We start from the raw sequence: 19,579 nt of genomic DNA on the forward strand, positions 1-19,579 counted from the left end.
ATCTGCCCTGCTCTGTGCATGACGGGGCGGCGCCCCAACTCCCCAATCGGCCCTGCTCTGAGCCTGACCAGGGGCTGCACTTAGGGATTGGGCCTGCCCTCTGCCACCCGGGAGCAGGCCTAAGCCAGCAGGTCGTTATCTCCCGAGGGGTCCCAGACTGCGAGAGGGCACAGGCCGGGCTGGGGGACCCCCCTCCCCCCGCCCCCCGAGTGCACAAATTTTTGTGCACCGGGCCTCTAGTTATTATTATAATACCTATTCTCCATGAAATCCATTGTCTCTGTGAGAAGCCTACTGGTTTAATTTTAAAACATTCTTGCGTTTTTTTACTGTATGAAGCTACTTTCACTGCTCCTGCTTACAGCCTCCTGCTGTATGCAGCCCAGGAGATGAAAACACTGATGAACAAATATGAAACTATCAAGCAAGATGTGGTAGAATGGACCCAGCCTTCCAAATCTCTATGTTCCAGTGGGCGATAAAAATGGCAAAAACCAAATCACAGAGGCTACTGTTATTGTGGTGGTTGTGGAGGGCAATATTCAAAAATATAGAGTAAAGTGTATTTTATGTTACCCGAAAATATCAAGAACCACTTTCTTGAGAAGGTAACAATTGAGCTAAGTCTAAGGGTGTAAGTAGATATTCTTCAGGCAGGCAAAGGGAGGAAGGGAATGCCTGGCAAATAGAATTGCCTGGGAGGCAGAAAGGCCCAAAAGGGAGCATGTAGATTTTTGGAAATATAAATACATCCTGGAACGTGCATTTTGTGTATTTTTAAAAAAATATATTTTATTGATTTTTTTCAGAGAGGAAGGGAGAGGGATAGAGAGTTAGAAACATCGATGAGAGAGAAACATCGACCAGCTGCCTCCTGCACACCCCTGACTGGGGATGTGCCCGCAACCAAGGTACATGCCCTTGACTGGAATCGAACCCGGGACCCTTCAGTCCGCAGGCCGACGCCCTATCCACTGAGCCAAACTGATCAGGGCCATTTTGTGTATTTTAATTTTTGATGTGTTTCTCTCTAATTTACAAGAGAAATACTTTGGCTAAAGAGTATTAGTTTTATGATATTGATATGTATCAACCTGTGAAATCATTCAAATAAAAATATTATGTGGCCATGTATAAGGAAATTCCTTGTAAGTATTTGTTATTTTGATATATCAAATATTCAATTACAAACCTCCATGTACTTCTATTGATAGATTCAAAAGGCAAGTGAAGTCTGGATCCTTAGAGGTGATTTCAATACCTGCCTTTTTTTATCCAGACACGTTACATGCCATGCAATCAGCTGAGGACTCACAAAACCTAGAGAGGTATGAAATTTAGAAAATTGTAGCCTTAAAAAACTAACTTCATTTGATGAAATGTTGGAATCAGCATCTAATAGATCCTATTTCAAACACAGCCAGCTCCTATTGACTTGCAAGAGCTATGTGGTTCACTTCCCAACTCTGTATTCAGTGACATCAGTTGGTAACATGAAATCAGGAGCATTTACACCACAGAAATGGGCAAAAGCTACAAATCAGGGCTGACCCCTGTCCCACGCAGAGAGACAGGTGTTAAACACCACCAGCACACCACTGATACTCTATATTCAGTAATTAGCAAAAGCATAATGAAGGGGAAAAAAGCTTAGGGTTATAAATCATTACACCTGGATTCTAGATCATCCTAGGCTGGTAATTTTTCTTAGCTTCCTCAACTTTCTAGTGTGTATAATAAAATCTGCATTACCTATTCAGAAAAATCATTGTTAATTATGATAGGATTTATGCAAGAATTTTGAAAAATTATATATATATGAAGGTATATTATTGTTTGGTTGTAAATGTGGTAGCTATTACAAGAAATATAATAATTGGGTTCCTCAAAACTTAGTAGAGCGAAAAACATGTCAGAATTCAGAAAGAGGTCTTATCCCAATAAACTCATTAGCTCTGCTTTGTTTTAAAATAATAAATGGCATGTCAAAATCTAGAAATATTTTAAGGGTTTTGTTTTGCTTTTTTCTAATTTTATTTTATTTTTCAATTCTTTATTGTTTAAAGTATTACATATGTCTCCTGTTTCCCCCATTGACCTCTCCTGGGTCATTCTTACTCCCCCAGCACATGCCCTCACCCCCCTACTGTCTGTGTCCATGGGTTATGCTTATATGCATGCATACCAGTCCTTTGGTTGATCTCTCACCCCCCGCCCCCCAACCCTCTCCCCACCTTCCTTCTGAGGTTGGGTGTTCTGTTCAGTGCTTCCATGTCTCTGGACCTATTTTAGTTAATCAGTTTATGTTGTTCATTATATTCCACAAATGAGTGAGATCATGTGATATTTATCTTTCTCCAACTGGCTTATTTTGATTAGCATAATGCTCTCCAGATTCATCCATGCTGTTGCAAATGGTAAGAGTTCCTTCTTTTTTACAGCAGCATAGTATTTCATTGTGTAGATGTACCACAGTTTTTTAATCCACTCATCTGCTGATGGGAACTTAGGTTGTTGTTTTGCTTTTTAATTAATGGCCCACAGTATGCTCAGTTTTTAGAGTCATAATGCTGGGAGTCACTCTAAAGCCTTCTGCCCTTTATGTCTCTATCATCATTTCTCTTTTTTAATTTCTTTCCACATCATTCCTCTCATCCCCATTTCTCTGCCTTGGACTTAGTTCAGGCCATTTCAGATCTATTTGCTTTCCCTAACCCCAGCCTAGCCTAGCCTTTCCTCCAGTTCATTTTCCGCACTGTAGGCGGAAGAATCTTTTCATATGAGATCAAGTACAAAGTTTCCTGCATGTCATGAAAGATCCTTCATGATTTGACCTCTGCCAACCTTCCCATCATTAGCTTCTCTCCATCAGCTCTCTGTGCCCTAAATCTAAGGGGCTGCTGTTTCACACATCCCGTGGCTTTGCAATACTGTTCTCTACACTGAGCGCCCTGCAACCTTCTGCTTGACCCTCCCCATCTTATTGTAAATCATCATGGTCAGCATCCCTATATAGCTCTTATATACTTGTTCTAATTGTATTCTTTTTCTATATTTCTTGCTAGATTATGGGACCTAGAAGGGCAAGAACTGCATTGTGTATTGCTCTTTGTACCTTTGAGATCTGGCTTAGTATCCAAGCTTAGTATTACATTAGAATAAAGTTTCTTTATACTTTCATTTGAGCAAGACCTAAGAAAGAATATTAACTTTATTATAATAGATCAAAATTTAACAAACCTAAATGTAAAATAAATAGGTTATGCTTATCCTAGTTTAGCAATGGTAGACACTACCCACTGAATAAAAATGGGAAACTTTTGAGTATAACTTTTTAGCATAACATCTTCAATTTTATTCCATACAGATAGTGCTCTATATTAGCAAAGTGAAGTTTATGTATTTAATTTCTAAAGTGTGTCTATAAGCAAAAATTAAATAATGATAAATATTAACAGATTTTATTACTTATCTTTAGTTGGCGAATCAAACAAGTTTTGGATTTTTGTTTTTTGATGCTGTATGCCCAACCCAAGGCCATGTATTATCTACAGGTATGACCTTGGTATAAATATAAAGTGGAAGTTCTCCCTCTCTCTTTTGATTCCTTTCTTCTTCATTGTATTCCTCCACCTTCCTTTATACTCAGAAAATAGAAAATACTTACTATATTAAAATACCATAAGGAAGCTTAAAATTGATTCTATATTAGTCTTCTTTCTGGGGTCACTATTAACAGAAGAAAATATAGTTACCTGAAGCAAAATGAAAATAATTTAGAAAAAAAAAGACATTGTACTGCCTACATTTGTCTGCCTACAAGTTTATTGGATTAAATAAACATAATTTGAGTACTTATTATATGTTGGACATTGTATATGCTTATCCCTGCTACCCTACATAGATTCAGATTTTATGGGTAATACTAGAGGCCCAGTGCACGGATTCGTGCACTGGTGGGGTCCCTCGACCTGGCCTGTGGGGATCAGCCAAAACCGGCTCTCCAAGATCCCCCGAGGGGTCCTGGATTGTGAGAGGGCTCAGGCCAGGCCAAGGGACACCACTGGTGCATGTCTGGGGCCAGGAAGGGACCACGGAGGGCTCAAGGGTGTGTCCAGCCCGTCTCACCCAGTCCTGATTGGCTGGACCCCAGCAGCAAGCTAAACTACTGGTTGGAGCATCTGCCCCCTGGTGGTCAGTGCATGTTATAGTGACTGGTCGAACGGTCGGACACTTAACATATTGGGCTTTTATTATATAGGATAGTTATATGGTGCCTATGCTGTATTTATGAAATAAATCAATTACCTATAGTTTGTACTCCCTGAGTTCCTGCATATTGTTAAATAGTAATGTTATGTTTCCCTCCAGTAAGTGTATCTTCACTACATGAGACACTGTGCAGCTGTGAGAAGAGTTTGAAGAATGTTATTAAAGAACAGAGTTAGAAAAAGGCCTGAAGAAAGGTCTTCTCTTTTATTGGAAGAAAATAAAAAATCCCTTTTGATTTCTAGTTAGTAATAAGGAAATTGAAACATGACATCCAGCCAGTGTACCCTTAGAAACAACACAACTCTATTTTGTGCTCTGGTAATGTGCCCGAGGACTTCCACATTCTTCTACTAAGTCATTTAGGAGGCCCTTTGAGTCTGGAGATTATGCATAATGTGTATTAATTTTTAAAAGAGCCTGGGGTTTACTGTCACTCTTCCAAAGAAAATTTAGAGTGAATGAATGTTACATGTTAGCATTCAGGAAAGAAAGAGATAATCCCTGGTCTTAGAATCAGAAAATGAAAATTGACTAACAGTACTAGTAAATATCCTCAGTGAACTGAACTATAAATAAAATTATTACCTCATAAAAACATTTTCAGTGTAGTCTATTGAAAGTATTTTCAATTTTCAAGCTAATATAAATTATTCAATGGAAGCACCAAAGGTACTAATGCCTCTTTGGTGTGTTTTTTTTCCAGCTAGAAGATGACATCATAGCTAAAAAGATGTACTTTACAAAAATCATAGATTTCGTACATAGTATCACTTCAAATAATTGGTTTTATATTGAGTTTTCAGTTCTTGGATTTATAGGTAAGCAATGGGTCAATTTTGTGGGGTCCAGATTTTTGGCATGATAACCTTAATAGTTCTCAAGAACTTATCAAAAAGTTTGTTACTAAATGAAAAGGAATGGCATGATTTCTACAAAAATACAATTACTTTACTAGTAAAATCAGATTCAAGGATCTGAATTTCAGAAAATGTATTTTTAAACCAAATTTTTTTCTGGATGGACAATGTAAATAAGCTGATTGACATATATGCATATGCGTTACAAAAATGTTAAGATAGCACCCCTTGTTAAATGCTTGCTGTGAGTCTGGCACCCAGGTTAGCTCAGTGACTAAGATGAACTTCTCTCGATTTTACATAGAAAAATACATGCAAAAAGCATTGTACTGCGAAGTTCCTGTAATTCCCATATTCCAAAACTGATATACTATAAAAAATATAATAGTATATGAGTTATATCCACCAAGGAAAGTTCCTAAAATTGTGCTCATGATGAGATTTTTCACTTTCACAATTTTCTGTGGACTTTCCTTTTCCTTTCTCTTCTCCCTTCCATTCTTTTTAAAAATTGCTCTGATGGCAGCAGGTTGAAGTACCATGCTCTCTTTGTAGTGCGTGTTTTCATTGCTCAGGCAGGGGCCCTCTCTTATTTTATTCTTTTGTTCTATGCCCAATTCCTACGCCCACTTCCTCCCACCCCTCCAATAGATTTTCACTCTAATATGTGCAAAATATCATATAAGCATACATATATCCATGTACAATATTTGGTGCTGATCATGTTTGTACCTATTTAAAATTGACATAGGTGGTGAAGTGATAAACCTCTCTCTGTTCCTTACATTTTTGTCCTCAAAACTAGATGTTAAAACTGTCAGCATGTTGCTTTGTGTTTCAGTGGTTCTCAACCTTCCTAATGCCGCGACCCTTTAATACAGTTCCTCATGTTGTGGTGACCCCCAACCATAAAATTATTTTTGTTGCTACTTCATAACTGTAATTTTGCTACTATTATGAATCGTAATGTAAATATCTGATATGCAGGATGTATTTTCATTGTTACAAATTGAACATAATTAAAGCATAGTGATTAATCACAAAAACAATATGTAATTATATATGTGTTTTCCGATGGTCTTAGGCGACCCCTGTGAAAGGGTCTCCCACGTCCAGCATCCTGGTGCGGGCTCAACCTGCCCTTGCAGGTATGCCTTTTTCTGACTGACAGTCCACCTAGAGCAGTGGTTCTCAACCTTCCTAATGCCGCGACCCTTTAATACAGTTCCTCATGTTGTGGTGACCCCCAACCATAAAATTATTTTTGTTGCTACTTCATAACTGTAATTTTGCTACTATTATGAATCGTAATGTAAATATTTGATATGCAGGATGTATTTTCAGGGGTCGCGACCCACAGGTTGAGAACCGCTGGTTAGTTCATTGCTTCTTACTGCTGCATGAGTGCTACCTAACAATGCATTTGGCTCATCCACTCCCGGAGTGGTGGACCTTGATGGCCTGCAACTCTGCCACCACAAAGAAATGAAGTGCCATGTATGTTCCCTGGAGCAGGATCACGGAGGGCAAATTAGCTGGGTCTCTAAGTACTGCCAGGTTGCCTCGCACATGGGCTGAACAGTGTATATGCCCATTAGCAGTGCATGTGGGCGCCTGCTTCCCCATATGGTTGGTAACATTTGATTTTACCCAGCAAACAATTTTTTTTTGATGATGAGCAGAGTATAAAGCATTTCTCGGGTTGTTAGTAAAATCCATCTGTTCTTCATAAACTTACTTGACCACTTTCTTTCCCAAAGTTTCTATAAAGTGGTATGCATGGGCTGAACAGTGTATATGCCCATTAGCAGTGCATGTGGGCGCCTGCTTCCCCATATGGTTGGTAACATTTGATTTTACCCAGCAAACAATTTTTTTTGATGATGAGCAGAGTATAAAGCATTTCTCGGGTTGTTAGTAAAATCCATCTGTTCTTCATAAACTTACTTGACCACTTTCTTTCCCAAAGTTTCTATAAAGTGGTATGGAATCCAATCTCAAGGCCCTGAAGGTTTTTGCTCAGCTTTGGTTAAAATAAGAAGGAAATTAGGTAACAGTAATACCTGATGAGAAGCTTGCAGAGAAAATAATTTTGTTGACATATTATTCTGAGAATTTTAAATTTTCTTTTATCTTTCTCAGCAAAGTCAGGTATGAGAAGGATAGAGAATATTCACTTTCTGACTACCACAAGAGAACATTGAACAAGGAGCTTGCTGTCTGTGATGCTGAAGTCTTCTTTAAGATTAACTTTACAAAGGCTTTTTAAAGTCATAACAGTTCTTTAGCCAATATTTACCAAAAATATGAGCTTGCTACATAGGATTTTACAATATGCTAACAAAGATAAGGAAAACAGAGATATTAAATCAACTATTTCCATCAGTAAATCACTTGCTTTGGTTCCTTTTTCTCCACAGGAAAGCTGTTTAAATCTGAGGACTTAACTGACTTCATACAGTTTTTTTTAATGTTCTACAAAGATAAACCCATAGACTGGCTGTTGGCGGACATTTTTCAGGTGAAGATGTGTACCCCAGGAGAAACTCCTGTGAGTATGTTTTTACTTTGTAAATACCAAATATTTTAGAAGAATACTATCTGTCTAATATAATTACCTAAAATTTGTTTACCAAACCAAAGCTGATGAGTGCATCAGTTTTTTAACTTCCAATATTCTAAATTTATATTGACACTTCTACTGAGAGGTCAAAGAGCAGTGAGAAGTGCAAACAATGGGACAAAAAAAAGTGAAGAAACAGAAAAAAGGCAATAAAATGGTAGGCCTAAATCCAAACATGTCAGTATTTACTCCAAACATAAACAGCCAAGATGTACCAACTAAGAGTTTATCAGAATAGATTAAAAAAACACTATGCAATTAATTGCTGTCTGTACTCAATTTAGATATGCTATAGACAGGTTAAAAGTAAAAGATGGAAAAAGAGCCCTAGTCAGTTTGGATCAGTGGAAAGAGCATCGGCCTGCGGACTTAAGGGTCCTGGGTTTGATTCTGGTCAAGGACACATGCCCGGGTTGCAGGCTTGATCCCCAGTAGAGGGTGTGCGGGAGGCAGCTGATCAATGATTCTCTCTCATCATTGATGTTTCTCTCTCTCCCCTCCCTTACTCTCTGAAATCAATAAAAACATTTTTAAAAAAGAGTATGTGAGTTTTAAGCAAAGATTATTGTTTCTCTTTTTCCCCAGGAGAAATGTGTAGAACGAAATAAGCAAATTCGTATTCGATATAAACCTTCCCTTTTCCAGCATGTGGGCATACAGTCATCACGACTTGGAACTGAACAATATTTAAAAGTAAGATTTTGAAATGGTAATTGAAAAAGAAATAATGTTTCATGAACTTATAAACTATTATTTAGAAAAGAAGTGATCAGAACATGAGAGAGACTGTAAAATATGGTTGTTTAGATACAATTCATCTTATGCCAGACTGTATATTGTGAAGACCAATCATCTTTTTTTTTTAAAATATTTTTTTATTAATTTCAGAGAGGATGGAAGAGGGAGAGAGAGATAGAAACATCAATGATGAGAGAGAATCATTGATTGGCTGGCTCCTGCATGCTCCCCGCTGGGGATCCAGCCCGCAACCTGGGCATGTGCCCTTGACTGGAATCGAACCTGGGACCCTTTGGTCCGCAGGTTGACGCTCCACCCACTGAGCCAAACCGGCTAGGGCACCAATCATCTTTTCAAGACCCAAGTTATCTATCATGGTTGGAAAATTCAGCCTATGTAAACTTCTTTGCCTCACTGTTTGCAGCTGTGCAATTCAAAGAGTAAGACTAAAAAAAGTGTTTTGAAAATCATAATAAAGTTAATTATTTTATTATTTTTAATGAAATAACATTAAAAATTATATAAGAATATTTCAAAATAAAATGCTTCTGCTATTGAATTCAAATGTATTTTCATTCTTATTTCAGGCCACTATTTACCAGATGAGCAAAAATTCAGCAGTTTGGTTTTTAGTCATTTTTAAATTTCCCTTCATTTTTGGAAACAATTTATAATTGACTTCAGCATCTTGGTGAGGTAGAAGAAGCAGACTTTAGAGTCAAAACACTGCGTTTTAAGTTATGGTATATATATATGGTATATATATATATACCATATATATATATAGTATTTAGGGCAAGACTACCGCTCTTCTGAGCTCTCTTCATCTATAAACAAGGAGTTTAAATGAGATGATCCTTCAGATTTCTTCTATCTTTGAAATACTATTGACATGTCTGCACACAACAAAGCGAATGATTGCTTTAATCCTTAGTTGAATTGAGAGAAAGGCACATCTGTATCCTCCCATCATTTCATCCATTATTTATGACCTTCTTTCCACCTTCTCTTTCTTTGTGTATTTATTATATGGTGCTTGGGATAGTGCCTGGAACATAGTGTAAACTCAGTAAATGTTAGCTATTAGCTATCAGGCAAGGTGGAATTCAAGATAAAAATGTTGGTTAAACAAGACAACAAGTGTCTGGAATAATGAAAATTTAACTGTTAGGAATCTTTATGTAAAAAGTAATACCATCAAAATGTATGAAACATAGCCATAGATGATGCAGAAAGAAATTTGTCTACACCATTCTATGCTTATTTTCAAAATAAGTTATAATAGCATTTGTTGGTGCTATTATAATGGGATATTTTTCTTCCATATATATATATTAGAGGTTCAATGCATGAAATTTGTGCAAGGGGCTCAGCCCTCGCAGCCCCGGCTTCGTCTGGAGGTCGTCCGGATGCTTGTTCTGCTGTTCGGTCTAATTAGCATATTATCTCTTTATTATATAGGATTTTTCTTGCCGAGTAAGATATTTTAATCTTACCTTTGTAAATTCACAACAGATTCAGTAGAATGTACATCTAATCACTAATTTTTTGATGTTATAATCTTAGTTTTTCTTCTTTTTTTATATTTCATACCACCTAAAATAAATAGGAATATATAACAGCTTAATGCTATATCAAAGTGATTATATTTAAATTATTTTTTAATTTCTAACAGGATATCTACTATTAGGAGTTACATAATTCTAACACCTTTTATAATGATCAGAATTCTTTGGAAAAAAATGGCGTAACAAGGATTAGACTATTTCCCAACCTACTTCATAGTGGATAAGCGACTATGTCATATTTTTAAAAAGTTAAACCTTCAATTATAAACTGGTAAGTATAAAAATGATATACTGTATAAACATATAGAATATTATCAGATGTTAATCTTATTTTATATCCTTTGTGTATTAAAGTTTTGTACATATAACTTTTTAAAAAATATTTTTAAATTTATTTCAGAGAGGAAGGGAGAGGGAGAGAGAGAGGGAGAGAGAGAGAGAGAGAGAGAGAGAGAGAGACATCAATGATGAGAGAGAATCATCCATCGATTGCCTCCTGCATGCTCCCCTCCCCCCACTGGAAATCAAGCCTGCAACTTGGGCATGGGCCCTGACCAGGAATCAAACCACATGTGACCTGGCTGTGCATATAATTTTCTGATACACTCCATAATATTCTATTTTAGAAGAATCAATCAGTATTTCCTTTCCCCCCTTTTGTTTATCATGTACTGTAGATGTAGATGTACAGTGAATTTGGAGACAATAGATCTGAGTTTAAGGCCTTATTTGTATCAATAGATATAACAATATCGATGAATCTCTGACACATTATACTAAGTGAAAAAATCCAGTTGCAAAAGACTTTCAATTGTATGATTCTATTTGTATAAAATTCTAGGTAAAGCAGGTCCTGATGTCTCATTATGATTGTAATTTGCATTTCTTTAATGATCAGTGATGTTAAACAACATCTCATGGAGCTTGTTATAAATATACACATATGTGTATATGTAAATATAATGAAATATACATTTTAATGAGATATATATTTGTGAAATGTATATTCAGATATTTTCCCATTTAAAAAATTGGGTTATTTGCCTTTTTAATTTTGAATTGTAATATTCCTATTTTGGCATAGTCTGACCACATGTCTCAGCTATGGCTTGCCCTTTCATTTTCTTAATAGTGTTTGCTTGTTTATTTTTATCTTTCTCTGTCACATGCTTTCTCAAATATTTAGTGATTCATAGTTGTCTGTTGAATTTGAATGAGCTTATAGAAAACTAGAGGCCCAGTGCATGAAATTCATGCACAGAGGTGGCGGAGGGGGGGGTGTCCCTCAGCCCAGCCTGCACCCTCTCGCAATCCAGGACCGCTGGCTCCTAACTGCTTGCCTGCCTGCCTGCCTGATTGCCCCTAACTGCCTCTGCCTGCCTGATCGCTCCTAACCACTCTATATGCCTGCCTGATCACCCCTAACCGCTCTGCCTGCCTGATTGCCCCTACCCCCTCGCTTGCCTGCCTGATTGCCTCTACCCCCTCTACCTGCCTGCCTGATCGCCCCTAACTGCTCACCTGCCTACCTAATTGCCCCTAACCGCCTCTGCCTCGGCCCCCACTGCCACAGCTTCGTCAGGAAGGATGTCTGGAAGGTTGTTCAGCTGTCTGGTCTAATTAGCATATTATGCTTTTATTATTATAGATGTTAATATTGGTCAGTATGGGTAAATTTTCCCCCCTCCCCCTGTCCCCCACACTACACTTATCCTCATATTTATTTATTAAAATGTAAGAATGAAGGAGGCTTCCTAGGAAGTTTTGGCATATAGGTAGAATTTGTTGGTTTGCAAACTATATTAGTGTATTTGAGTGGCTAGTTTTCTATTGTTTTGTGGTGTGTATGTGTGTGTATGTGTGTGTGTGTGTGTGTGTGTGTGTTTTTCCCCAGTCATTTGAGAGAAGTTGCACCAGTGTGCCAGGATACAGGGTGCTTTGTTCTGGGCACAGGTGCCTGCGCTGGTTATATCAGGCTGCTCATTCACTTTGGTTAGTGAAGACTGGGTGTGTGTGCGTTGCCTGAGCCATAAAGTCCGGCTGCTCAGGTTTGGGCGATAAATGCTCCTGACACAGACTCTCATTTCATTCTCACGGTTCATCCAAGTTTAGCTCCCATCTTCCACCAAATCTGCCATCTCCGCTGTCGCCCCCATCCATGTGTCTAGGCACAGATTCCTCATCCCTTCTTTGCCAGTCCGTACTCATCCATTACATTTATACCTCTCATCAATTTGATGAAAGGTCTCCTAGGCTAAGAGCCTCCCTGCATCCTTGACACTTTGGAGTTTCACCTTTTTTGTGTATTTACAGTGGGGCCTTGACTTACGAGTTTAATTCGTTCCGTGACGGAGCTCGTAACTCAAATTACTCATATGTCAAATCAAAAAGTGAACGAGTGAGACACGTGATGCTGGGCTGATGTTGTGGCATTCACTGTAACGTTCGCTGTGCCAACTAGCGGTGGGGTATCTGAAGCTGGCTCGTAACACAAATTTCAGCTCGCAACTCAAAGCAAAAAATCGGCCGAGAGATGGCTCGTATCTCAAAAAACTCGTTAGTCGGGACACTCGTAAGTCAAGGCCCCACTGTACTGTCATTTCTTTGAGGTCTAGCCATCCACCATCTTGAACCAAGTGTTTTGATATTTCATTTCAGTTTTTTAAAACTTTTCTTTTTCTAATCCTCACCTGAAGATATGCTCATTGATTTTAGAGAGAGAGGAAGGGGCCGAGAGACAGAAACATCGATGTGAGAGAGAAACTTTGATCAGTTGCCTCCTGTACATGCCCCAACCAGGAAGGGGAGATCGAACCCACAACCTAGGTATGTGCCCTGACCAGAAATCAAACCTGAAACCTTTTGGTACACGGGACAATGCTTCAACCAACTGAGCCACCTGACCAGGACAACTTTTTAAAAATTCAATTTTATTAAGTAAAATAGGATTTACTTATGGCCCCGTAGAGATTGTCTTCCTCTTTTCTTTATCCAGGACCAACATTTTTCTGATGTTTTCCTTAATATTCATTCCATAACTCAGTCTTCTTTTTTAAAACACAACTTTATGTAAAATTTTTTCCCTAGCCAGTTAAATTATATATTACACTTCTCAAAAAACTCCTTTTTAAATGTAAGCTATAGTTTAATCAGCAGAAAAAAATAGTTTATCTCTATCTACCTTGTAGTTCAAAAATAATTTAATGAAACAAAATATATCTTAGTGATAATTTTTTTTAGTTTCTGAAATGTAAAAATCTTGCCCATTTTCAGTTTAAAAGTTCATTATCACTTTATGTTCTACATCTATAATAAACTTGCAAAAATTTCTTTTAGAAACAACTAAAATATTTCAGTATCAATAATTTCTGAAAGCAGTGGAATTTATATAATTTGATAAGCTTCCTCCTACATGAGAAGTCATTTTCCTTTCACTGCAGTGGAAGCAGTTGAATTAGTATAATTTGCTTTTGCTTCCTCCTACATGAAAAGTAATTTTCCTTTTACTGCATTGCTCTGGGCATAGGGCAAAGTATTTCGATTGGAGATAGGTTTGCCACATAAAATAAAGGACTTCCAGTTACTTTGAATTTCAGTTAAGTAATGGCTTTTTTGTGTGTGTGACACATTTGTTTTGTTATTGTTGCTAAATCTAAGCATAGTTGGAGGTGATGGAGGGAGCCATAAGTTTATGCCCTTGACTTGTATTAACCAATGACATATGGAATGTTTGCATTTTCTTCAAAACTTTTAAAAATAAAATAAAATGGAGGTTTAAAATATTTGTACCTTATCTACAGCAGTTTGTTGGCTGTAATAACAATCCAACAATACAGATTTCCCAGTGGTGGAAATCTACTTTTAATCATTTTAACACCACGACAATATTAAAACTAACATTGTCTCATATATCTTAAGAGTTATATCTTTTGCCAATGTAAAGTTATCTTCTCTATTTAATAGGTGGAAGTGTCAAAAAGACAGAAAAATGAAAGAATATAATCAAGTATTTGTCATGAAAATAATTACATCCTCATGAATTAATATTTCTAGATGTTACAGTTTTATATATTTTTATTTTTTTTTCAATTATGGTTTACACTCAATATTATTTTGTATTAGTTTCAGGTGTTCTGCATAGTGGTTAGATGATCATATACTTTACGAAGTGTCCCCCCCCCGATATTTCTAGTACCCACCTGGCACCATACATAGTTATTACGATATTACTGACTTTATTCCCTATGCTGTACTTTACATCCCGTGACTATTCTGTAACTACCAATCTAATTCTCAATCCTTTCACCTTTTTCACCCATTACCCCAACACCCCTCCCATCTGGCAACCATCAGTCTGTTCTCTGTATCTATGAGTCTGTTCCTGTTTTGTTCATTTATATTGTTCTTTAGATCCCACAAGTACTGTAAGTGAAATTATATGGTATGTGTCTTTCTCTGACTGACCTCTTTCACTTAGCATAATACTCTCTAGGTACACCCATGCTGTTGCAAATGGTAAAATGTTCTTTTTTATGGCCAAGTAAACTCCATTGTATATAGGACCACAGCTTTTTTTGTCCGCTTGTCTATAGATGGGCACTTAGGTTGCTTCCATTTGAAAGAATATATCCACCCCTATGTTCATTGCAGCATTATTTACAGATTAGTTATTTGTATTTCAGGAAATACGAAGCTAACCATAACAAGAAGAAACTCTGTAATACCTTGGGACCTCAGAAACTGTGCTTTCTAAATGGCATCTTTCAGACATTGTAATAATGAAAGTATATAATTATGTAGAAAAGGAGAAAACAGTGAGCAAACTAGTGGACTTGAAAGCATTAAACTCTTATGTCAAGAAAAATTAGAACATTTATTTATGATGTTTATACTTTTACAATTTAATATTAAAATAGTAAAGGCAGGGAAGCTTTTAAAAATTGAGAAATGTATTTTGTTGACTTAGATAGTGATGCTATTACATAATCTCAATAAATAGCTAAAAGCTCAGAAACTTGACACTGTCATGGACAGGTTCAGTATGAATTGGTGTATGTTCTAATACATTTTGTGAAGACATCTAAAGAAACAGAAAGCAAAAGTTGAAGCAAGCCAGGGTCTGACAGTGCCATAATATCTTCTTGTTTTTTAAATAATGTATTTAAAATGATAAACTTACGCCTAAATGCCGTTTGATCTGATTACCAAACATCTTGATATTATATATTCTAATAGTCATTCAGTTCTAAAGATTTCATACTTTCTCTTATTATTACCTTTTTAACTCATTGGTTATTTGGGAATGTGCATGGGTTTTAAAAAGTATATATTGGTTTGCCATATTTTATTGTTGATTGCTTATTTAATTACATTGTTAGAGAACCATATGTAATAAAATTTGTGAACTGTCATGAATTCTTATGTTTCATACAAATTTGAAAAGAATGTATAGTCTCTATGCATTTTAAAATATGTTGCACTAATTTGTTTTTATAAATGTATTATGCTTTTAAAATGTATTCTTAAAATATTCCTATTTATTGGGTACAGGGCTCCCTTATGTCAGCCTTTTAAATTTACTTGTTCAAGTCTTTTAAGCCCTTACTAATTTTTGTCTGCCTGGTCCATCAATTTCTTACAGGAGTCCATTAAGATCTACTATTCTCCTTGTTATTCTATTGAGTTTTAGTTTATTTATTTTGATAAATAATGAGATATTTCCTCCTTTTTATCCTTTGTCAAGTATGAAAATCTGAATTCATACTGCTGTTTTATCCTTGCGTGCCAAAAATGCACATTTATCTCAGTATGAAGTGTATTACATACCAATGTATAAAGAGAATATGCAAGATGAACTGTTCATGTCTCCATTTCATTCTCGCCTTTTAGAGGAAAAGAAGTTATATCTCAAAGCTGGTGAGGGGGGGAGAAAAAGACATTATATGTATCTTAAAAATTTTTAAATTTGACTTAAATTGTGAATTTTTAAAATTAAATTTGCCAGAGCACATTCCAGGCTAATATGAAAAATTAAAGCTAAGTCCAGGTACAGCATTTTTTTGAAAGGATGGCAACATTCCTTGAAAAGGTGCCTACTTGGGGGAGGCCAGGGGATTGTCAAGGGCGGGGGAAAAAAAGGACATATATGTAATACCCTTTGTAATACTTTAAGCAATAAAAAAAAAAAAAAAGAAAAGGTGCCTACTTGGACTTCATAGTCTACCATCCAAGATTCAAACAAAACTCCTGAAGGGGTGGGACCATGAAGTGGAACAGTATTAAAGGATGCTGTCCGACATATCACTGACTGTTACTGAAAAGCTGAGATGATTCCAAAGGAATGCTGCTTTGGCTCTCAGAAAGAGGCATTTGAATTCTGACTAAAATACCCTGAGAGTGGCAGATGCTAGAAGGAAAAGAAAAAAAAGAAGTTAGAAGACAGCCTTAAAGATTTAACCCCCTAGCTGCTGTCCTTAATGAACTGATTGCAGAATAAGAGTTTTGGCGGTCAGCACAAAGCATTTCTAGAAAACGTTCCTAATGTGACCAGGAGAGATGTCCCCGCTTCCATCCCATCCCTACTGCTCCCAAATGCTGGGTGTTTGGAGGATCTCACTCACCTGCAGGGCCTCTGGTCTGAGGTCAGAGGGAGGGGAGATTTGGAGAACCTTGGACACTCATCTAGGATATAGCAGAGTAAATAGTGCTTATTGGTTGGTTTGGGCATTTGGTTTATAGCATTCATACTGATTTTGCTTCTTAAAAATCACTTTTTCTTCAAACTTACACGTGAAGGCAAATTATGTGTTTAAGCCTCTGACTCAATATAGCAGATAAGTTTGTAAAAACCACATTCAGACCAGATTTAGTGAAATCTTTTTTTCTTAAACACCTTTTTTTCAAGTGAAAAGAAGTTCTGCAAACATTGAGACATAATTGAAATTCTGTTGCCAAAATGTCTCTCAGGTATTGAGATAAGCCAACAACACATGCACTATTTACTATTGAAGTAAATAGTCATATGGTAATATTACTAATAGTAGTAGCAATTGTAAATGTGGTCACACCCATGGGTAGAAGGGAAAGAGAGACCCTCTACTAACTGGAGTGTGTAAAACTATCTTGGAGTTTGTTGTATACTCTTATCTGGACCTTCCACCCTCTGGCAGAATTGCAACAATTATGAACAAACTAGAGGCCTGGTGCACAAATTTGTGCATGGGTGGGGTCTGGCCGGCCCGCCCTGATGGGGGCCCATCTGGCCAGGCCCTCAGGGGGAGAGGGGCCTCAGGCAGTTGGTGGCAGGTCCTGCCCCTGATCGGGGTGTTGGGCACTGATTGGGGGCCGGGTTGGCCAGTGGGGTGGGGGTGCAATGGGGACCCGGATCAGGCTGGTTGGCTGCCGCAGTGCACATCACAGCCACCGGTCATTCTGGTTGTTCTGCCTTTTCGGTCACTGGGCTTTTATATATATAGATAATGGGAACTAAATCTGGGCAGGCTTTTCCCATTGAAACCATCTTCTTATTTTTTCCCCCCTTAATTACCTTGACATCTATTTTTAGATGGTGTGTTGATATTAACAGCCAACCAAAGGCATGAGGAAGTTAATTATATGAGGAAGTTTATATGAGCCAATAGGTTTTTGTTTTGCTGGTATTTTCTTTTTTTAAAAAAGTGATAAAATTAGTGATTTCTTAGGAAAATGCAGTTTACCCAAATTGATGCAAGTAGAGAGAGAAAGCTTAAACCAATCAATATTCATAGAAGAAAAAAAGTTTTTGAGAAATAACAAAAAAAGCACAAAGAGGTACCAGACCTAGATTGTTGCACAGGGAGATTCAAGTACACTTTTAGAAACCAGGTAGTCCCAATATTTTAAATTTGTTTCAGAATATAGCAAATAATGAAAAATTTACAAATTATTTTATTGAGTAGGTATATCATGAACACCTACTCCTGATGGTAGCACAAAAAGAAAGCCACAGACCTATATCATTTATGACAATTGATATAAAAATCTTAAGTGCAATATTAGAAGTAGATTCCCAAACCAGTAGGAAAATAACACATCATAACCTGGTGGTGTTTGTTTTTTTTAAACTAGTAGTGCAAGAATCAGATTAGGATTCTGTTAGAAAATTTGTTAATAGAGCATACAATACTAATGGGTCTGAGGAGAAAAATATGATTACCTTCACAGATGCTAAAAAAGCCTATAAAATTCAACAGCTACTTCCTATAAAAAAATTAAATTGCAATGAATAGATACTTAACATGATAAAATTAAAATTGCCCGATAAATTACACATATGGAAATGTATGTACTAAAATTATTTGTCGATATAAAATTAGAACCTTGGGTATCCTGTATTTTAATTTGCTATACTGGCAATCATAGATAAAATGTACAAGCCTCATCCTAAAGATGGTTCTTACTTAATGGAGAAATAGTAGAGGCATTTGCACTGAGATCAGAAATATGGCAAGAATTTTTAGTTTTCAGCTTCTTCATTGCAAACTTTGAATATATCCTTTAGAAATTATTTCCAGCAAGTAGAATTGTCTTGGGTATGGGCCACAGAATTATGTTGAATAATAATAGTTGGAAAGACTGAAGAGAGAAATACTACTATAAAGTACCTCAAGTTAAAAAATAATCAGTAAACACTATCCAAACACACTCCAAAAGGTGACAGCATCAAAAGTCTAGAGTTGGTAGCCTTATTACTGATGCAATGTGAAAAATGTTCCCTGACACTGACGCCTCGCCAATAATTAATTACATATTGTGCATGGGTCGCCATCAAGCTCAGTCTGAGACTCTTTAACAGGAGTATCACAAGTCAATAAATATTTTATTCTTTCAATAAAATTGAATCGTGATTATAGCAAGTTCAAAGTCCAGATTTCCTACGAAATATAAGTAGTAAAAGCTGCATGATCCAACATGTAAGGGGCAAAAAAGAAAAAAAAAATTCAGTAGTACATTTATGCTACCTTTTTATGTTTAGTGTGCTGGTTGAAACTACAGGTTCTGAAAGAGACAGGCCTGTATTTCAACCCTGTTATTTCTACATTTACTAGTCAAAGGCTCTGGCAAGCAAATGATCTTCAGTTTCTTTACCTGGATGGTTGTGAAGGTTAAATAAGATCTTGCAAAAACCCTTAAGAGTACAGCAAGCACAATACATGCTAGCAATTCATAAAAGTGTTTCAGAAAAAAACACGACAATGCATTTATTATGTTAACATCTAATATATTTCTATTCATCACGCACACGAAATAGGACGCCTTCCTGCTCTCCCCAGTCACCTCTCCAGACCTAAACAGCTGCAGGAAAAGCCTGGATGCTGTTCAAAACCTGATGTACATGGAATTCAGGACCCTAAGATGCGCACCAGGAGGCAGAACCCCACCGTTTGCAGAAAGGGCAGGCACCGGGCGGGAGGGAGAGGTTGCGGAGCTCATCACGAAGAATCCCTCCCCTGCGGACCCGAGGGGCCAAGCCCGCGCAGCCG

At 37.0% G+C, this 19,579-nt stretch overlaps 1 protein-coding gene across 1 annotated transcript in view; it reads left to right on the forward strand.

Annotated features, from left to right (window-relative positions):
* The window catches only part of MGAT4D (MGAT4 family, member D), a 28,890-nt gene extending 12,981 nt beyond the window's left edge, over nucleotides 1-15,909 (forward strand). Inside the window, exons 6-12 of the mRNA XM_005877716.2 lie at nucleotides 1,215-1,328; nucleotides 3,479-3,554; nucleotides 4,976-5,090; nucleotides 7,550-7,680; nucleotides 8,338-8,445; nucleotides 10,166-10,329; nucleotides 14,741-15,909. Coding sequence (XP_005877778.2) covers nucleotides 1,215-1,328; nucleotides 3,479-3,554; nucleotides 4,976-5,090; nucleotides 7,550-7,680; nucleotides 8,338-8,445; nucleotides 10,166-10,180 — 559 coding nt within the window. The 3' untranslated portion in view covers nucleotides 10,181-10,329; nucleotides 14,741-15,909. The remainder of the gene's footprint in view (nucleotides 1-1,214; nucleotides 1,329-3,478; nucleotides 3,555-4,975; nucleotides 5,091-7,549; nucleotides 7,681-8,337; nucleotides 8,446-10,165; nucleotides 10,330-14,740) is intronic.
* The last annotated feature ends 3,670 nt before the right edge of the window (nucleotides 15,910-19,579 follow it).

Source organism: Myotis brandtii, unplaced genomic scaffold (assembly GCF_000412655.1).
Source record: "Myotis brandtii unplaced genomic scaffold, ASM41265v1 scaffold53, whole genome shotgun sequence".
In the NCBI taxonomy this organism is placed as follows: domain Eukaryota; kingdom Metazoa; phylum Chordata; class Mammalia; order Chiroptera; family Vespertilionidae; genus Myotis; species Myotis brandtii.